A 21123-nucleotide genomic window follows, 5' to 3' on the forward strand; every position below is an offset into this window, starting at 1 on the left:
TAGAGAGCACCGTCACTGCACATACTAAACAACCCTGTTTTACAGTAAATGACACAACAGGAACTGTGATCCCTGTTGTTGTGCTTATTTTATTATTAATTGGATCATCTGTATCTGTATGGTGCTGTTTCAGAAAGAAGAAAGGATGCCAAAACAAGAAATGCAGGAGATCCTGCCCCTCTTATCAGCTTTCCATAACAGTGCATTTGTTTACATGCCATACATGGTGAAACATGTTGAGCCAGTCCAGTCAAGTAGGTGATAGGCAGGTATGGGGGTTGCTTATGAAAAGCATAATAGTGAGGTAAAAGAACTGTGTGGTTTAGAGCAGAGACACCGGGCAGTTCATTACCTCATTATTAGTTTCACTCTGTGTCACATCCACAGAAATATTCTCGTTTTGGTGACCAGAATAACCAAAATAGAAAAAACGTGCATGTCCTACCATCATGAGATGCAGGAGTATGACACTGGTGGAGTGTTTGCATCTCCTTTGACATACTGTAAATGTGTACTTCTTTAAAACCTCTTTGATGTGGTTTCATAGATAATAAGAACCACGTGAGAACAAGAAAGGCAGCTAACTAGCACTGTGGTCACAATAAGCACAGCCAATAAAAATGTCTATTAATAAATAATCAATGCTACATAGTGTACCATAGCATTAATTAACACAATTCTCTACTTCAATTAAAAGTTAATACAAATGCACTAGTAACTGTTGGATAAAACGATATATCTCTCTCATGGCAACCTTAACTGGGTTGTAAACATCATTACATTGGATGAATGATTTTTTTTAAATGAAAAATCTGGTGTGTCATCAATACAGTAAAACACTGTATGGTAAATATCAGCAAATTAATTGTTGTTTTCACATCAAAGTACTTCCCTATAACAGGGGTCAGCGATTAGGTTCAGCCATGTGCCAGTTTTTTAAGCCTTGTTCATAGGGGGGTGGGGGGTGAATGAATTAAAGGGGTACTTGTTTAATTTAAATGTGGATTGTATTTTTTATTTGCGTTAGTCATCTGCTAAATTCATTAGACTTTATTCCAGCACTATGCCCTTTTCATACAGTGTGATGCAAGTTTGCATGTTTCACGTGTGGGCAGTATTAAATGTTACAAAGACATATTTATTGAGATTTACATGAGCCTTGTCTTTACATTGTTATCTACAGTAGATTTGTGAAAAATCATGCAAAAGCTTTGATGCTATGGAACCTTTGTCAGGGGCTAAATATTTTTGCTGTAGGGTTGAGTACGGCCCATGGGCCACTATTTGTCTATACAACTGCTCTATAACATTACATTTTCAAGACTAAATAAGCTAAAGATTGGAAAAAAAACATTCTTAGTTATTATTTATAAGAGTTTAAGACACCAAAACTCCTAATCTTCTTCATCAGCACTGTCTGGGTGATTAGATTTCATTGACAGTGGCCACAGCTATCATTTTGATTCAGACATTGCACTGAAATTCGTGACATCACCTTTCTCTAACTAGGCCCTGGCCTCTTCAAACCGGTGAGAAAAGCACAAACAAACACACATAACCAGATATTCTCATGTAAAAAAAATAAAAAAACTGTTCCAAGTTTGGAAAAAACATTTGTTTTCATATAGGACCCCATAGTTTATAGTAAGAAACTGGTTGACAAAATAGGTTTTCAGGGCCTTTAAGACACTGAGCTAATAACTAATATGTATAGGTTTAAAGCAGACATATAAACCATCACAGTTAATTAACACACTTTATGATAAACAACACAGGATCTTTTATTTCAAACTTTGAGAAACTGTTAGAAACAAAGTGCCAACAATCATTCTATCTACAGTAGGTTTAAGAAACTAATGGTAAACATTTTGAATTGCTCATACTTGTGGCTATTGACATTTTGACCTTATAAGTAGTAGTAATATTCAGTGTGTTCCTAGTGTTTCAGACCCAGACAGGTCATTGTGTGACTGGTCATCTGAGCCGTCATACTTCATCAGCAAATTCATAGACTACTTGTCTGTATCTTCAATAGCATAACCGATTTATTTGTACTTGGTAATTTATCAAATTTGACTGTGATGTTGTATTACTCTTTAACACCTTTAAACACCGCAATAAAAGCATTATGATCACGCAAACATCGATCTATAACCACACTGATGAACACTGGAACACACTGGGTTACATCCTCTCTTCAGGAAGCAGGAAAGAGTCTGAGGTGGAAGTATAGAGCAGCAGCAATAACTGTACCGACAACCCATATCTTGTTTGCTCTGAAAACTGAGGCCTATGTGGTCCACCAGTGGAAACAGACCTCTCTCCTTCACCTATAGGAGGCTCTACGAGGATCACGTGATACAAATTCTTTGTGCCCAGGCAGGAGGTTTCCTGTCATAGCTGACAGTCAGTTCCCTCCCTTTCTGCTCCTTTTCACCACATGTATTAGGTCCATCAAAGGGCTCCAGTCCAAATGCATCAGAATATGGTTTCTCCAGAACTTTCAGGACCCTGTTGACCTGCAGGACAAAGTACAGATAAGATGACTACTATTGATCCTTGGATACTAGGATTGAAAATTCCATAAAACATAACTTAAATCTCATAAAAACACAAAAAACAACATTGCTCTTTGCAAACTACATTGAGACAACTCAGTCCATTAAAGCAGCTGTTGGTCTTGCAGGAACAGTTTACTAATGTCTGTGTATGCGTACTATTGATGGCCGTCTCAATCTAGTGGCCTACTCAGATTCATTGATTTATAATCACTAACTTTGTCCTCTCTCTGATGTTAAATGATAACAAGAACACAACAAAATGAAAAGTCATGTGAAATGATAGTGTCAAGTCTGGAGACAAGGTCTACAGTAAAAAGTGAACGATATAATAAACTCACACATACACTCAAAAACCAATCTTTCCAAAACACCTTCTCTCTCGCTGCTCATAATAAGGCGATGTGTGTGCTGACAGTAAAGTCACAGAGAGGAGCAAAGCAAGTAACGCTAGCGTTAGCTGCTAATGCTACTTCCAACTGGCCCCTAACTCCTTCCAGTTACTGAAGAAATGTGCTTTTTTATGTACACAAACATGTGGCCATACAGCATTACTGAAATCACCAAATTCAGAGGGATGGAAGTGACCCAGTTAGTAGCATTTTAGTAAAAGAAAAAGTGTCCTGTATAGGGACTAGCTTAAAAGTTATCCAGTACATCCACTGCCTGTGTTACTATTGTTTCTGTGGTAGAAAACATAATTTTCTGGGGTATTGATTTAGTAAAAATTGTTAACCAATTTCCTGGGGGAAACCCTGTGATACACTAGTGAACTCCATGTTGCCTTGTAGACCAGCTTTAATAGATCTAGATGTCCCAATGGAGATTTTAACAATTGAGGTCTCCTGACCTCAGAGAAGTCTCCTTTTTCTGCAGCCTGAATTGCATTCTGGGCGATGTAGTTGCGCAGGACAACATGGGGGTTGGTGATGTTCATCACACTGAGCCTCTCCTTTTTGATGAGAGACAAGTCACTCGTGCCATCATACTCCCTGGCTAAACGTCTCCTGGTATTTCAGCGCAAGAGAAATTGTTTTAAAGGAACAAGAAAATGCGTTGATTCATTCCATACAGAAATATATGTGGATTTATGAAAATGTCATATATGTAATGTATGTACATATGCTGGAATCACATATATGACATATATTGAAATGCCATTTATGTCCATATTCAAAACTGCAACAATTTCATATCGGGACATATATGTTATACCAATATATTTATCACATATTTGTAAAAATATATGAGCTGCTCTTTAGCTGCTAAATGCTCACAAGCTATTCGCTAACTTTGTCTGCTGTTTGGAGCTGAGCAGGTAGTGTATAGTGGGTTTTATCAAAGCTGCCTGTTGCTGCTGGAAACAAGGTTGATGAGAGTGGCGGCACTGAACCAAAACAGTAAAGCTGTGGGCAGTAAAACCAAAACAACGAGCTGAAAGATGCTAAAACGCTCCGTAGCTCTTTTTTTCTTACCTGTATCGGCTAACCCAGCGAATCCAGTCATCGCGCTGCTTTTTCTGAAGCTCATCCTGATCTGTCTCAAGCAGCTCCTTTAGCCGTCCCATCCTTTCCAGTTGCTCGGACACATCTGGCCTGTCTGCCACCATCCCAAACATGACTGGGTTGGTTTGTGCCATGGACAGAATCATCGCCAATTCGCTAGAAATGGAGAAAATGCTAGAGGTAAGTGGGGAAAAGGAGAATGCTTGATGTTGACCATAAATCTAGCTCTAGTCCTATGTGATGTTCCATGTACGCCTGCTACTATCTCAACATAAATCCTTCCAAATGCTACAAAACACACATTTAACTTACATATTGTCTTGGAAAGCTTTTTCCCCAAAATGCTAGCATATAAAAGGAAAAACAAATTAAATGATGAGAGTGATTTAGTCATTTGAAACCAATACTCAGCTCAGCTAGGATTAAAGGCGGGGTATGCGATTCTAATCCAATACACGTTTTTTTTTTTTTCCAAATTCAGCAAATATCTCCTCACGGTCCGTTAGCTGTCCAAACAGTGTGTGCGCTGAAAAAACAATTTGGTGTTTGTACACATCCCTGGCTCTGTAAATGGGAAATAAACAACACTATTCCAGCCATGATTTGTGTGTCAGCTAACGTTAAATGACTTGCCCACAGACATTCAGCTTACTTTCTAGACATGCTGTTGTTGTGATGTTAGCTACAGTAGCAGGAGAGTTGTGAGTATCGCTGTCTGGAGCTGCTGTGCTGGCTCTGGGAAACCGTCTCGTCCTCTCTGGCTGTTAGCTTCGACCTAGCTAACGTTATTTACATTACTTGCTGTGTCGTTGTTCGCTCTATATCATGGTATTTGTCATTGTATTTGGATTTCTCCAGAATCGCGTACCCCACCTTTAAATGCACATTCATTGGGAGTATATGGTGGGGCAGCTACAGACTTTATGTTTTTGTTATAGCTGCTATGAAAAAATACACGTATATATCTAACCACCATATACTTCCTCACCGGTCCTCCATAGTTGGCTCATTAGCCACCTTTAGCTCCTCGATAGAGGCACACTGTTCTAGGATGAGGTCCACTACTGGCCCCACTGTGGCCCTCTCGCTGTCGACCTCCTCAGGCCAGGGGACACGGCTCAGCAGGCGGAAGGTGTTGGTGAAATCTGCCCCTAGGAAGACATTATGCTTTAGTACCATGACAAGATGGCAAAAGCACAACTATATGTGGACATTTATATATATATATAGAAGGCTCAGTCACATTTTCACAGATTCCTATAGTCTAACACATTACCAAAAACCATTAATCTTTCTTATCAAAGTTTTCTGTCTTTGTACCAGTGTTGTGCATTAGGCGCAGCAGCTCTGATATGAGCTCGCTGTCCTCTGCCTCTTCTTTTCTCACAAGGCCCAGCTTTTTCCTCATGATACACAGGTAGAAGGCTTCGTATGTGGGCATGAATTCATCCAGGACAGCCCCTGCCTCAGCTGCATCCAGCTCAGAGCCCAGCGCCTCTGCCAAGCGAGCCAAGTTCCAGCGGCACACAGATGGCTGGGCTTGGTATGAGTAGCGTCCTCTTTTGTCCGAGGTGTTGCAAACGAAATCTGGATCAAATCTGACACACAGGTGGGGGAGTTTTCATATTGAATATGACACATGATGGCACGAAATATTGCTATTCTATAAATTATCTTCTTTCTAGTTACTGTATGTCAAAACAGATTGTAATCTCACTTTTAAAACCATTTTACTGAGGAAGAGCTGAAAATTATTTTTTTTTTTTTAGTTTATTTTGAGATTGCTAGTAATCTAACTGGTCAATGTGAAAGCAAAGAAAACACTCTGGTCAAATAAATAAGTGCAGGCAACACCGACTTCCACTTTCAGCAGCCTACCTGTCCATGAAACCAAATGGGCCATAATCCAGAGTAAGACCCAAGATGCTCATGTTGTCTGTGTTAAGGACGCCATGGCAAAAACCAACACACTGCCACTGGGCGACTAGCTTAGCGGTTCGCATCATCACCTGGGGATAAACAAGTCAAATTTGATGATCAAAATGCTAAAACACCAGCATGAAAAGAACCAACCTAAAGTCCTAAACAGTGTTTGCCATTATTAGCACTGAGTTTATGACCGTATGACATTCTGCCAACAAACATGTCAGTTCTCACCTCTCTGAAAAAAGACATATTCCTGTCTTTCCGGTTGCGATGAGTCTGCTGGATGCATGGATAAAAAGTCTCAATGACATAATTCAGCAGCTGAGCGCGAATGTCATGGCGCCCTGCACTGGGACCCTGCAGGCCTGAGAAATCATCTCGGCCCAGAAAGATCTCAAAAGATCCAAATCTAAAATAAAGGTAAGATACACATAATAAACTGTCCATATTTCTCCAGAGATAGCTCTAAAGTGTTTTGCGTGCTGATACAAGTCTGAAAACACTTTAAATGTTTCCTACCTGAGGAAGGAAGGGGCAAGACGCAGGACGACTGAGCAGCGCTCAGGAATGCGCCTGCCGCTGTTGAGTGGATCCCTGCTGACATAGAGGTCAGAGGTCACGAGGGAGGCTGCACGGGTGCTGGGTATCCCCAGGGCGGCCATGGCCTCGCTGCACAGGAACTCTCTGATACTGGAGCGAAGCACCTTCCTGCCATCACCCTCTCTGAGAAAATTGCAATGTGTTTGTCACACAGATCAACATTTTTTCATTTTTCACATGTACTTCGGTCCAAAACCTAGTATTTATCGCGTTTGGATGTGCGTGCTTTTGTAAACTTTTGGCATAACTTGCAAACTGTCTCAGCAAAAAATCAAAAATTACAAAAATGGTTAGACCAGGAAATAGGCCTTTTTGTCTAATGAACAGGTTGCTGGTATTTAAAATGGATCTTGTGTATCTGTTTGATGGGTCAACAAGCGGTAGGCAAACTAGAAACTTCTGTCCAATAGTTTTCAGTGAATTAAAGGTATAACCTTGGACACAGGTAAGCAAACAAAACCTTCTCTAACGGAAAAGGGGGTAAAATTCCTTAGTTCTTTTTTTATCGTTCATCAAACCTACACAAGACCAAACTTAACCGACCTTACATTAGGACAGACAAACTAAATCACAAAGAATAAGATCCAACACATTATTTGTAAGATGCTGTTTGGCGATCAATTCAATGCATGTGATTTCACAACAAAATCTTCAGCCAAGGTCCACTTACTAGATTTCTCCAGAGCTTTCAGTTTGACAACTGAACAAACTACATCCAATGGGAAGACCATGAGAAGTGGTTGAAAGCTCACAAAAAAGCTAGTAAGCAGACCTTTTTTTTTTTTACGTTGAACTACTGTTTAAAGGTCAAGAATCACAGTTACAGTTGCCCTCTATTTATTTAAGGCATGCACATATGTACATGGTAAAACTGGCCCAAATGCGTTCAGCCATGCAATATGTCAGCCATCTGTGCCAGTTCACTGCCACATTTACAGCAACTTTCAGGACAGTAGGTTGCAAAAGCCCATGCAAATCCACAAATGACAGGTAGCTGTAGAGTTGAAATTAGAGATTGTGATTGTTATTGTGAAATATAGTGAGATTGGTGAGATACGTGCAAGTCAAGACTAAGAAACAGTCTCAAATATTCGTTCTGCTATGTATGTTTAACCGACCAAATCAGCTGGGGAAACTAAAGGTGTACTGGTTCTACTGAGCACACAATTGTTAAGCAGTGGGGGATATGTTTGATGTGTGCCAGGCAGTTAAGCTCTTAAGCAGCTCTCCTTGGGTTAATGCATTCACATGCCTCTGGTGAGCAAGTCTTATGAAAGATTGGTTGTGTCACCTGCTGAAATTGTCTTATTCTCACTTGGTCAGAGAAAACTTCATCCAATATCATTTTGTCCCAGAGCTAGTCTATAACCTGTTCCTGTGGTGAGGCATATGCTAAACTGCTCCAAATGTGTCGTGTTAAAAATGGGATGGTAAATGCTCAACTGTCAGCACAAACAGCAAAAATTACCTGGAGTAGGGTGTGACTCCTGCACCTTTCACCTGAATCTCCCATCGCCCATGGGTGCCCGACTCCACCTCCCCCAGGTACATCACCGCTCCATCTCCCAGCTGTCCCGCAAACAGCCCGAACTGGTGCCCGCTGTAACAGTGCGCAGCCGGCTCGGAGCCAGGCAGCAGCCTGGAGCCGCTCAAATACTCCGGGCCCAGGGGATTAGCCAACACATCCTGCACACTCAGGTCGAGCAGAGTCAGCGCTGACTGGGACAGGGCCACGAAGGTCGGACGTACCAGGGGCTGAAGAGCCCGAATTCGGGAGAAACACGCCGCTGGGACCGTCCGGGACCCGGGTTCCTCTGAGTCATCCACCGGCAGCTTTTTCAGCGCCGTGTTGTTGAAAGGTAAGCGCTCCAGAGCCGTGGACACGCACTGAGAGGGCTCCATGAAGACTCAAGTTCAATACGACACAGTCAGTCATAACCAGGGCTGTGTGTCACTGCGCGGTGGCGTTAGTCGGTTGCCTATTGTATGGCACTGTGGAATACGTAAGACAGTGTTCAGGAGCATGAAATTGGCCAAATGTAAGCCTAAACAAGTGAAAAAGTATTAAGGCAGAAATTAAACACAAGAACACATTTAGTCCATAAATATCAGAATACTTTGTAAAAAAACAAAAAAACAAACAAAAACAAAAACTACACCTAAAGGCTTTAAAAACAGAAAAAATAAAAAAGACTGGAAAAAAAATGGCACAAATCCAGAAAAAATAAACTTTATGAAACCACCGAAGAAAGCCAAAAACACAGAAGAAGACACCAAACACATATGAAAATTGTAGTTCTTTTTCCAGAGGGCAGAGCGCATTGTTGTTTTGGGGAGTACAGGGTAAATATTATCCAGCAGGTGGCGGTAACAACCTAACAACAAGAAAAATGTCACCTGCCATAAAATATAAACAGAGAAGAAGAAGCCTCTGACAACAAATCAATTGCCCCATGTAACTGCTTGCTTTATTTTTTTATACGTTTAATTTGACTACTTCTCTTATTTAGAGGAGAAGTTTTGTAGTTTCAGTTGGATAGTTACCTCAATCCAATTTTTGTCACCCTGTAACGGCTAATACTAGTCAAGTGTGGCTGGGTGGGTGGGTAGCTAGCTGGCTAACTGCAGCTAACCACAGCTAATCAAATTTTTCAACACCGGTGTGAGAAGATGGACTCAGGTGTCTTCACGGCCATTTCCAAAGGTTTGTTTGCTGGAAAACCAAGAACGGTTAAAAGCAAATTTGCTTGGAAAACTTGGAGTTGGCGATAGTTTAGCTAACGTTGACTTTTATCAGTGGTTCTACTCTAGCTAAATTAGCTTAGATAGCTTATTAACTTATCACCGGATAGTAACGTTACGTTGTTTTATTATGCATCGCAAATCATTTTGCATGCATGTTGTCTTATGAATATGAGTGCTGTATGTACAGCATACAAACATGGCAAAAGTAAAGCTAACTGGGTTTGAGCAACATTGTTGTTATTGAACATGCACTCTGTTTCTAGAAAGGTTGCATTCAAAACACGTCGCTGTTCCTATAGCTAATAAACAAAAGCACTCTGCAAGCTAGATCCTCCCACTGAACGAGAATTAGAGATGGGCAACATATCTATTCTCTTAACATTTACTGTCCTCACATTCGTGGGTTTTTTATATGGTATTATGCATAATTGTATTAATTATTATTATTATTTTTATTTATTTATCAATTAATTCACAAAATAAGTCCCAGAATTACTTAATGAATAACTGAGAATACAGCTGTAAATAACAGCCCCAATTTGAGCGTACAGTCCAATGTGATTATAATTAACTCGACATGTGATTTTGCCCTATGTAGACAGATAACATATCAGACTAGACGAATTAGGATACATGGGACATATAGGTTAGATACTGTACATTTGCTTTCAGTCAGAGTGCTTTTCTATTTTTAGGTGACCCCTTTCCTCTGGAGTCGCTGCGCCTCCTGGTTCCACCTTTCCAGCTTATGGCAGCCTCCATGTGGCAGGTCCTGAAGAAACAAGATGTCATGAACTACTGGAAAGTGGCAGAGTATGTGTCTTTGGTGATGGACATGGTTCCTGAGCTGCTAATGTACAAGCACAGGATGCAGCTTAACCTGGGATTAAGAGCCAGGGTGGGTACCAGTGGAGGACACAAGGCATTCACAACTAATGTAACATTTAGTTTTTAAAGATGGAGGCAATGATAAATAGTTATAGACAGTTAATGATGTGTGAACTGTACTGTGAACATGAGTATTTTGGTGCAAAGTTTGTTTCTACCTCCTCAGTATATTCTTGAGTTGTGCCGAAGTGAGCAGCTTGTGGAACCAGACTTCATCTTGTCTCATCTGGACAAGATTAAATCGCGACACCCCACCCTGGTAGATGTAAGTGTCTACAGTCTAGATTAGTTGATTTCAATTCACACATCAATTTTAACATTCAATCTTTGTAGCATTTCTGCCTCTTAGATCAATATGTGTTTATTGTAAACATATGCTGTTACTGGCTGGGTAACAATCATATCAACACCACTTTGGCAGTTATCCAGTTGTGAACTTGTAATATGTGTAATTGTTATGTTCATATTGCAGATGAAAGAATCAGAAGAGGAAATAGCAGTTAACTTTCTTGAGTTGATCCAGACTCTGCTCAAAGATCCCGAAGAGAGACAAGACTTTTTCTTGGTGAGGCAGTATCACTTCCAACTGTAAATGTTACTTGCCATTATAGTTTAGAATCTGTATGAAGCTGGGCTCTGTTAGTTGCAGACATTCAGTTTGTTGTGGAATCTGGTAGATACAAATTGCTTGGAAACATGTTTGGGAAAAAAAAGAAACTTGCAGAATATAAAAAAGGCAAAACTAACATTTTATTTAGTAGCTGCAAAAATAGCAGCGATACCTGCCTTTAGTTTTGTATTTGTGATGCAGTATAATAGTTTTTTATCTCAATTTCTTCTTGTCATTCAAAGGAGGTCTTCCCTGCTGAGTATGGCCCTCAGTATGACAGTGATTTGCAGACGCTGTTTTCTGAGTTCCTCTTTCGGCTGGCACAGCTGTTGCCCGTTCCTGACCTTGAGCAGGTGAGAGGAAACAGTATGTCACCATCAAAGAACAACTTAAACTACCATATTGCTTCTATACTACTATATTAATACATCTGAATTCCAATAACAGTGGAAGAAATTAACTTTGCATTACAGTTAGACAACAGCGCCAGTTTTAAAAGTGGCTGATGGTATGCCACTCTTGTTCTAGTGGTTTTGGTTTTCATGTGCCATATGCCAGTCGAACAGTAACAACATACCTCTGTTCAAAGTGGCATATAACACTAAAGAGTGGCACACCACCGGTATTACTAATGAAATAGGAGTGATAAGCTATTTATAAGTCGCACACAGCATCAGCATATCCTATTCAACAGTGGCATATATCAATAAGAATGAGTGAGTTCAGTGACACATGAAATTAGTTCACTGCTAATCAAATCCACATGTAAAGGCTCCAACAGTTTTCAATCAATAAAGGTCAGATGGGACCAGGCAGAGCAGTACTTTTAACAACAATCCAATTGTAAAATGTTAGAAAATTCAAAAAGTTTGACACATACCTTCATGGTGGATCTAATGAAACATCTGGCTGCAGTGTTCTATTTACAGACTGAAGTCTGCACAGGTCTTTTTGGCTCAGACAGGTAGGCACTACATTTGCATAGGTTCTTGAATCTTCTTCTTTCAGCTGCTCCCAGTAGCATCCCCAGTGGCTGGGGTCAGTGTCTTGCCCAAGGACACTTTGACATGTGGACAAGAAGAGGTGGGGATCAAACTGCCAACCTGTGATCAGTAGACGACCCGCTCTACCACCTGAGCCACAGCCGCCCGTTCTTGAATGATAATGATCTAATCTTCAATTAAATAAGATATTAGTCTCAAGTTCTGCTTAGTGTCACAGTAATGAGGTTTAGATAAGATTACATAGTACATCTGCCATATAGCAATAAGCAGCAGTTACTAATGGCTACATGATATATGCTACATAGTATACTCTATTTAACCAATAGGAACTGTCTCAAATTGCGAATGCTGTCTAAATGAGGTGCATTGCTACACTCATCGCCAGTAATAACAATGTCTCAGTTTTGCCTAAGCTATAATTCAAAGTAAAACAGACATAATGTTGTTGAACATTATTGGGTAGTGATATATCTTACAGATGTTTAACCTGCAAATCTGATGTCTTGGTATCCTACTTTTGAAGTTGAAATCTTTTGATTATATTGGATTTGACGTGATGTGTGTTTTCATACATTTCCCACAGACTGTCTCCTGGCTTGGAGCTGAATGCTCTGTGTTGGAGGATTGTGTGCATTTAGTCTCTGAGCCTACAGACCTGAAAAATTTACTCCAGCACCACAAACACCTTGGGCATTTAGATCAACATGGTAAGTCACTTCCCATAACCACATCTATATTATTCCACTTTCATCGTTGAAGACTGGACTCTATGACAATAACTTATGTGTTATTCTTGGCCTTTTTTGTGCAGTTCCACCTTCTGGCATGGGCGACAGCATCCTCTCCTCCCTCTCTGCAGTTTCCCCTAGCAAAGTGGCAAAACCTACAGAAGAACCCAACCAGTCAGATCCACTGCAAGGCCTCAGTGATGACACACACACTGTATCATTCGTGGATGATGTAGCAGTTGAAATAATCACAGTGACAGATTACGCAGAGGTTGAATTGGGCGCAAGCACCGACATCGAGGTGGTGATGGGAGAAAATTGCTTTGAGGGAACAGACACTAGCACAGTGGCTGAAGATTCGCTTGTAGTGCTTCCTGATGAGACAACCAGGGAAGAAGAAGTAGGTGGAGCAGGGGAAGAAGCAACACAAGAAAAAGCTGCAAGTGGTTTGCCAAACATCCTCCTTCCAAAAGTTAACAAGGACGACTTAGCGTCCTCTCAACACAAAATCTCTATGGGACCTCATGACTGCCCAGACTGTGAGAAGAAATTTAAGTTTGCCTCTTCGCTAATCGCCCACAGGGTCATCCACACTGGTGAACGCCCCCACCGGTGCAATGACTGTGGTCGCTGCTTCTCTTTCAGGCAGTCCCTCGACAGGCACAGACGCACGCACAAAACTGGACGCAAGTACGACTGCGTTATCTGCGGGGAGACCTTCCACTCCTTGTCAGCCCGCACAGAGCACAAGCAAACACACATGGAAGATGGTGTTTACACGTGTTGTCAGTGCAACAAGAAATTTAACTGGGAGCTGGCACTTGCAAGGCACCTGAAAATTCACACTGATGATCACAACGCAAACAAGCTCACAGAGAGCCATAAGGATGGGCAAGAGGTTGTCATATGTGATGAAAATGTCAGCGCTGCACTTGCTGGACCCGACAGCCATGCGGATGATAATGGTGACCGCGATCCAGAGAATGCAGATGTTCAGAGCAGTGAGCGTCCCACCTCTGAGCCTGAAGGCAGGATCCCTGAACTTGACAATGAAGACATTTCCCAGGTGAAGGTCCGCACAAGTGGGCGCAAACGCAAACCAACCATGAAGATCCAGGTGATAAATTTACAGAAGTGCATGACCACTAAAAGAAGGAAGGAGGTCACTGTGGCGAACCCTCCAGAGCTAAAGCCTTTGCCTTTCAATTGGTAAATCCATCTGTCCTCATTAACCACTTTTGATCTGTTCTTGTCTCACAAATGGTTTCCTTCATTTCTGTTTTTGTCATCCTTGGTTTATTACATGTTTAGTACATAGAAATATAATGTACTATATTATGTTCAGTTGAATATATGGTGGCTGTGGTGGGACATCAGTGCCTCATGTTTATTTTTCCTTTCTTGTCAACAGTGCAGAACACTCTTATGGGTCCTCCATGGTCTCATCAAAAGACGGTGATGAAAGTGAGTGTTCATCTTTAGAAATATAATTTTTTTGATCTTTCTCACCACAATTACATAACCAGAGAGATACGAGAACGTGGACTACAGTATACGTTACATAAAAAAAAATCAAGGCATCTGAAAATCTGATAAATTGTAAATTACAGGCCAGAAATTAACTAATAATTACCACGTACTTTGTCCATAAAATATTAACAATTTGTTTGAAAAAAGTTGGAAATGTTCCTTCTGTAATCATTTTTATTACATATTTTTATGAAATCGTTAGCATCAAGATAGTAAAAAGTCTTTATCTTAAAGTCTTTATAAAGTTTATCTTGAATGACTAATGGCCAAGTTGGGCCTTGAATGCTTTGACAGGCAGCTTTATTTGATTATACTGGGATGTATGGGATGTATATTTAATATTGGAACTTATCAATTATCTCAGAATTTTTCAAGTAGAGCTGAAACAATTAATTAATTACTTGATCGACAAAAACTATTATAAATTAGTCATTATTTTGATCAAATAATCGTTTCAGTCATTTTTCAAGCATCAATGCCAAACATCACATTCTTTTGTTCTAGCTTCTCAAATGAGAGGATTTGCTGCTTTTCTTTGTCAAATATTTTAGTAAATTGAATATCTTTAGTTTTTGGACAGTTGGTCAGACAAAACAAGCAATTTATTAAATGTGTTGCCTTGAGCTCTGAGAAATTATATTTGGTATTTTTTACTATTTTTGACATTTTATAGACAAAACAGTTAATTGATCAATCAAGAAAATAATTGGCAGATGAATCGATAATGTAAATGTTAGTTGCAGCGCTATTTTCAGTATTATGTAATATTTGTGAATACTTAATTATATAAAAATTGCTTACAATAAAATAAGTGTAAAAGTATTTCAAGGCAACAGTTGAATAAGCCAAGTCCGTATCAGAGAAAAGAAACCAAGTGGCAACAGCTTGTTTACAATAGTTGCACATTTTCCTGCCGATATGATAGTTTCATATTGAGCAAATGTGTCATTACAGGTCAGCGTTTTTTAAAAACTTATTTTTCTAGCAAAATTTCCAACTTCTTTCAAACAATTTGTTTGCAATTAAATTTTAGTTATGGACAAACATACAAGTAATTGTTCCTTTTCCAACCTGTAATTTGCATGGTTACTGAAAATCCTTTTAATGGCTCTTACAAACATAAAAGTCTGAAATGCAAGCACGTAATTTTACCATTTCTTAGCACATTGTTCATTTCTTGCTCCAGTCTCTAATAACTTTGTTTTTCCTTATGGTTCTGTAGCAGATGGCTCATCAGCGGCTTTCTCCTGTCCTAAGTGCTCCTTCCACCACCCAGAAGAAACACAGGTCCAGCAGCACACTGACAAGGTTCACTCTGTTCAGACTGAGGATGACAAGCCTCTCACAGATGAAGAGGGCCGTTTTAGTTGTCCTGACTGTGAGAAGACCTTCAAGTTCCAGTCCTTGCTAAAAGCCCACCAGCGCATCCACACAGGCGAGCAGCCCTTCCTGTGTTCTCAGTGCGGACGGCGGTTCTCCTTCAAACAGTCACTGGAGAGGCACAAGCAGACACACAAGTCCGGGCGCAAGTACGAGTGCCTAATCTGCGGGGAGTTCTTCAAGACCCTGGTGGCCCAGAGGGAGCACAAGAGCACCCACATGGAGAACGGCGAGTACCTGTGTTCAGAGTGTGGCCGGGCATTTGCGTGGAAGTCGGCACTGGTGAGGCACCTGAAGACCCACGGCGAGGACGCTGACAAGGTGGAGCGTTCTTACAAATGTCCTCGCTGTGACCTGGGCTTCAGCTGTGCCAGCTACCTCAACAGGCACCTCCAGACTCACCAAGAAGAAAGAGTGCACACCTGCAACTGCGGAAAGAGCTTCGCCTACCGGGCAGCTCTCACTGCACATCAACGCATCCATCAAAAGGAGCGGCCGCACATATGCACGCAGTGCGGCAAGGGATTCCTCTACAAGGGGGGTTTGCTGAGCCACATGAAGATCCACTCAGAGGAAATGCCCTTCATGTGTTCTTTCTGTGGTAAGAGCTTCAAGAGGGAACGTAACATGAAGAAGCACGAGCGCTGCCACACCAGGGAAAACGTGTTCAGCTGCTCACAGTGCGACAAGAGTTTTGTGTATAAGGCGACTTTGATCAGACACGAGCTGACTCATTCAGGCGAGAGGCCATACCTCTGCTCCGACTGTGGGAAGGGCTTCTTTTCACACGCCGAGCTTCTGAAGCACGAGCGTTTCCACACGGGCCACAAGCCCTTCCAGTGCCCCCACTGTGGCAAGAAATTCACTCAGTCTTGCTACCTGACCATCCACCTGCGCTACCACACCGGAGTCCGGCCGTACTCCTGCACCGACTGCGACAAGAGCTTCCTCAGTGCCAACCGCCTGAAAAGACACCAGCGAACACATTCAGGGGAAAAACCATACCTGTGTGTAGAATGTGGGAAGGGATTCAGGCAGTCATATAATCTCAAAATGCATCAACGAACGCATATCATGAAGTTAACATAGTCAGTCAAGACTTGAATTTATTGATCTGGAGATTAATATTTTGGAAATGTAAATGGTATGAGTTTATAAATTAGTTTAGACTGGGACAAAAGCTAGCGTAGATGGATTATTGTAACGTTATCTTCTATGCAATCGCAGTGAACTGCATCTAGTTTAGAAACTTGTTCTAGCAAGAATAGGTTCATGTTGAATGTCCCGTTATACTGAATGCATTTGATTTACAGGTTGTGTAGCGATTAAAGCACACTGAGCAGAGGAGTATGTGTTTTTCAGATAAAGTCTGTTGCAACTTTTGTCTAATATTTTGGCTCAATCGACAAATAATAAACAAAAGGTTTTACATAAATCCAGTCTTTATTGTAGGCATGTTTTACAACAGAAAAGTTAACACTAGTTGGAAAAGAGACTTTAAACATTTTTGTGATAGAACAAGTTACATTTTCTTTTAACAGCATTGGTTTAATTTCAAACAGTAACACAAAAACATACTGCAGGTTCTGTGGCATGGAGGCTTGTGTCTCAGGTCAGCAGTAGTACAGACAGGAGTTACACTGTAACAGTTCTACAGCCAGTAACAGGTCATTGTTGAGAATCAGCTTAGACATCTTGGAGTATTTAGTGTTGCATCTTTACAGAATAGCAGAGAGGAATTAAGGTGTACATCACTGGGTTTACTGACAGACTTCAATTACATGAAGAGGACAAATGGGCATTATGAATTGTGTTGTGAAGTCATTTTATTAATTTCATGTGAAAACTGAAAAAGATCAGAGTACTAGACAACTGAGCTACTGAGAGAGTAAGAGTTTGGGCAGCACTTCACCCATGAGAAAGGTCAACAAATGTAAGACTTCCCTGCCTAAATAGGCAATGCCTCAGTCTAACAGAGCACACACTGGCATACATGATAGTTTCAGCCAAGTCGGAATGGTACTAAGAAAACAGTGAAGGCTATGCAAAGCAGTAGCCCTGCTAACCAGACAGTGACCTACACAGCTATGTGCAGAGTGATGGGGCAGTGGTCGCTTCCCATGACCTTGTTGCGGATCTTGCTGTCGCACAGACCTGGCAGCAGACCGGACGACAGCACAAAGTAATCGAGCCTCCAGCCCACGTTCTTTCCGCGGGCGTTCATCATGTAGGTCCAGAAGGTGTAGGCGTGGGTCTGCTCGGGGTAGAGCTCGCGGAAGCTGTCGGTGAAACCGGCCTCCAGCAGCTGGCTGAAGCCCTCGCGCTCCTCGGGGGTAAAGCCTGCGTTTTTCTTGTTCCCTTTGGGGTTCTTCAGGTCTATCTCCTGATGTGCGACATTAAGGTCGCCACACAGCACCAGGGGCTTCTGTATGTCCAGCTCGCTCAGGTATGCCCGGAAGTCCACGTCCCAGGTTTTGCGGTAATCTAGGCGCACAAGGCCTCTACCGGAGTTAGGCACGTAGGCAGTCACCAGGAAGAAGGTGGGGAACTCGGCAGTGATGACGCGGCCCTCATTGTCATGTTCTTCTTTGCCTGGAGGATTGGTAGAGAAGGTTCCGTTAAAATTGAATGCAATTACATCACCAGGATTCAAAGAGAGTTCATTTTAGTAATTTCTTGTGTAGGTTTGATTGTGTTCATAATGGAAATTAAGGGTAATAGAGACTGTCAGCAAAGCCAAGTAGTGTAGTGATACAGCTTAACATTTTTCTTTGCAGTGTATAACAATATGTAACTGACAGTTTGTCTTTAAAGCAATAGTTCGACATTTTGGGAAATATGCTTATTCATTTTCTTGCCGAAGAGTCATCTGTACAGTAAATATGAAGCTACAGCCAGGAGCCGGTTAGCTTAGCTTAGCACAAAGACTGGAAACAGGGAAACAGCTAGCCTGCCTACCAGCGCCTCTACAGCTCACTAATTAACATGTTGTGTCTCATCCGTACACAACCCAACGTGTAAAACTGACTATATGCAATTTTACAGGGTTTGTGCCGGATGTGGTAGCAGTTGCCAAGCAACCAGCAGAGACTCCAGGAAGTTATTGCCCCCCCAGCCAAGAAATAACCCAGCACATAGTCCAGTTTTATTTCCCAAATAGCAAACTACTCCTGTAACCACATAAAATGTGTAGGTGTACTTAAAATTTAAACTTAAATGTCTTTTTTGTGCCATCTCCAAACATCCAAACACTTAGAAAGTATCCATTTGAAGCAGTATTCTGCAAACTTGGTTCATAAAATTACACCCAAGAATCTAAACAATTCTTTTTGCCATTTATAGCAGGATCAAGACTCCTTAGACCAATGAATGAGGTCTGCTATACAGGCCCAATGTTTTAATAGTTCCAAATGATACAACAGCATTAGAAGACACCACTCACCAATGCCATAGGTAACTTTGAGGGGTTCAGTCTTGCAGAGCATGGCCACACCACTGTAACCCTCCTTGTCATCTGACACGGCCCAGTACTTGTGAGGGTACTCAGGCATTGAGGTGATGTCAGCAGGAAGGTTTTTCTCTGCACACTTTGTCTCCTGCAGGCACAAAACATCTGGAGCCTCCTCACGCACCCACTGAGAGGACGAACATAAGTGTTAACCATTAAAACCAGTCTCAAAACTAGACTTATGTTGCTTTAGTTCATCAAGTCCACTGCAAACTCACATCCAGGCCCTTCTTTTTCACCCAGGCCCTCAGCCCGTCCACGTTCCAAGAGGTGATTTTCATGTTGGCGTTGCGTCCGTCTTTGCTAGTCATTTTGTCAGGAGGATCATCGTACATTATTGGGGCCTCTGGTTCCTTGGCCTTCTTTGTTTTCTTTGCAGAAGCTACAGGTGAAAGGTGTTTTAGTTAGCAAAACATATTCAAAAGTTGTTGTTTAATATGTAGAGAACAGTATGTATTTAAAATGTGCATTAGTGCAGGCTGTAGTACCAGAGCCTGTGTCATTTTCGCCATCTGCAGCCGCCTCCTCTGCCTTCTTGCCTCTCTTCATACTTGAACTCGCTCTGACAGCAAACACACCTCGCAGACACACAACACGCACACACAACAGCACACGCGCCGCTGGAAAAACAGAAGAGGAATTTAAGTGAAGGGGTTTTGTCTGAAACTGTTAAGTGTCAAATGCTACAACAACATGCAAGACTTTTACAAAAGGTTCTCAACTGTGCCATTAAGGCCAGAGAATCTGCAGGTTTTTACTGTGGTCAATTCATCAATTACGCAATTATTACAAGTCACTTGTCAAAGGAAATGGCCCACATTTACTGTTTCCATCTTCTCAAATGTCACGATTTGTTGCTTTTCTCGTTTTGTGCCATTGTAAATAGAATTTATTTTGGGTTTGTACTGTTGGTCAGACAAAACAAGCAATTTGAAGAGATCGCCCTGGGTTCTGGGAAATAGTGATGGGCATTTAAATCTGGCATTTTATAGACTGAACAACTGTCGACAAATTATTAATAATTCCAATTCAGCATATTTTGAGTTTTCAGTCATCAACACATCTCCATGCAGAGTCACTCAGAAAACCAGTGCATGTAAAAACAATCCAAGAACGATAAATCTTAGTTATAATACGTATCTGAAATTAGCCAATATCGGCTGATGTATCAGTCTATTTTCATTTTTACGGCTAATACTTGGAAATAGGCAAGTGTGAAAACTTAAATGTGTACTAACACTCATATAGATGCATATCAGCACCAGTATCGGCCTATCGGATGTTAGCCGAACTACGATGCCTCCCCTCTTGCAAGAAATATTAGTTCATTTCTGAGTAACGTTACCTGCATAGCCTCATGTTACAAAATGTCTCAGTTATACACGTACGCATTTGTTTTACAAGTGGTGCTTGTCAGCCTGAGGTAAATTAAGTTTCTGAAAGCTTAAATAAATTCTCTGACAAAGGGGAAGTACGCTGAGCGTTTATTTTGATGCAAGTCGTTGATGTGGAAGATAGAAAAGCACACTACATGCAAAATACGAATGAATTTGTTACCCGCTGGATGCAAAATTAACAGCATGCATGGAGAAGACGTACAACCAACAACAGAAGAAGTTTTTTTTTCTGTTTTCACGCGTTACACAACAGGTTTAATAGCAAGCTATGCTAACGCTAGCGTTTCCTCTGTGACAAAGAGCTCAGAGCCAGCAGCGGACGGCCTGCACTGAGAATGAATGAAGAATAACCAGCCAGCTACTAAATCGCTTCCTACACCGCTTATTTGATTAATCAACAAATGCAAATGTTAAATAACGCTAGAGTTATTTCAACCAGCTACACGTTTCAGGAAAAGGAGATGCAAATAATCTTACTTTCTCACTTCCACAACAGGATGCAAAGACCAGTCTGTGCTGCTACACAGTCACTCCCCCTAAAGACACTCACTCACACGCGCACACATACACAAAGCACAGTAAAGATTTCTGACCATGTGCTTGGTGCTTGCTGTACGTAGAGACTGTCTAAACGCATGCCTGATAAAAATGACAAAAACCCCTCTAAATTTGTATTCCTCATTTTGAAAAATTGATTAACATACACAACACTGGTAGCTATAACGTACATTACATTATCCTGAT

At 41.3% G+C, this 21123-nt stretch overlaps 3 protein-coding genes across 7 annotated transcripts; 1 reads left to right on the plus strand and 2 right to left on the minus strand.

Moving 5' to 3' along the window:
• Nucleotides 1–993: 993 nt before the first annotated feature.
• On the minus strand, nucleotides 994–8911 carry selenoo2 (selenoprotein O2). 3 transcript variants are annotated; one of them, XM_044186867.1, is made up of 10 exons: nucleotides 8058–8911; nucleotides 6509–6712; nucleotides 6221–6398; nucleotides 5942–6072; nucleotides 5384–5661; nucleotides 5081–5214; nucleotides 4376–4407; nucleotides 4034–4219; nucleotides 3409–3565; nucleotides 994–2519 (listed from the first exon to the last, which is right to left on the minus strand). In XM_044186867.1, the coding sequence occupies exons 1-10, from the start codon at nucleotides 8489–8491 to the stop codon at nucleotides 2343–2345; spliced, it is 1911 nt and encodes a 636-aa protein (XP_044042802.1). In that variant the 5' UTR covers nucleotides 8492–8911; the 3' UTR covers nucleotides 994–2342. The 3 variants fall into 3 exon arrangements, with proteins under 3 accessions (XP_044042802.1, XP_044042803.1, XP_044042804.1); XM_044186868.1 differs by lacking the exon at nucleotides 4376–4407 and having other exon boundaries at nucleotides 5052–5214; XM_044186869.1 differs by lacking the exon at nucleotides 3409–3565 and having other exon boundaries at nucleotides 2362–2519.
• On the plus strand, nucleotides 8312–16909 carry LOC122871574 (zinc finger protein 7-like). Of its 3 annotated transcripts, none has more exons than XM_044186863.1 (9): nucleotides 8312–8448; nucleotides 10030–10232; nucleotides 10389–10487; nucleotides 10695–10787; nucleotides 11075–11185; nucleotides 12420–12543; nucleotides 12648–13773; nucleotides 13976–14028; nucleotides 15317–16909. In XM_044186863.1, the coding sequence occupies exons 2-9, from the start codon at nucleotides 10083–10085 to the stop codon at nucleotides 16561–16563; spliced, it is 3003 nt and encodes a 1000-aa protein (XP_044042798.1). In that variant the 5' UTR covers nucleotides 8312–8448; nucleotides 10030–10082; the 3' UTR covers nucleotides 16564–16909. The 3 variants fall into 3 exon arrangements, with proteins under 3 accessions (XP_044042798.1, XP_044042796.1, XP_044042797.1); XM_044186861.1 differs by lacking the exon at nucleotides 8312–8448 and adding an exon at nucleotides 9023–9293; XM_044186862.1 differs by lacking the exon at nucleotides 8312–8448 and adding an exon at nucleotides 9023–9293 and having other exon boundaries at nucleotides 15320–16909.
• apex1 (APEX nuclease (multifunctional DNA repair enzyme) 1) lies at nucleotides 16899–21014 on the minus strand. The gene is made up of 5 exons (XM_044186871.1): nucleotides 20857–21014; nucleotides 19471–19602; nucleotides 19201–19364; nucleotides 18917–19109; nucleotides 16899–18066 (listed from the first exon to the last, which is right to left on the minus strand). The coding sequence occupies exons 2-5, from the start codon at nucleotides 19529–19531 to the stop codon at nucleotides 17552–17554; spliced, it is 933 nt and encodes a 310-aa protein (XP_044042806.1). The 5' UTR covers nucleotides 19532–19602; nucleotides 20857–21014; the 3' UTR covers nucleotides 16899–17551.
• Nucleotides 21015–21123: the final 109 nt, after the last annotated feature.

Source organism: Siniperca chuatsi, linkage group LG23, assembly GCF_020085105.1.
Source record: "Siniperca chuatsi isolate FFG_IHB_CAS linkage group LG23, ASM2008510v1, whole genome shotgun sequence".
Classification (NCBI taxonomy): domain Eukaryota; kingdom Metazoa; phylum Chordata; class Actinopteri; order Centrarchiformes; family Sinipercidae; genus Siniperca; species Siniperca chuatsi.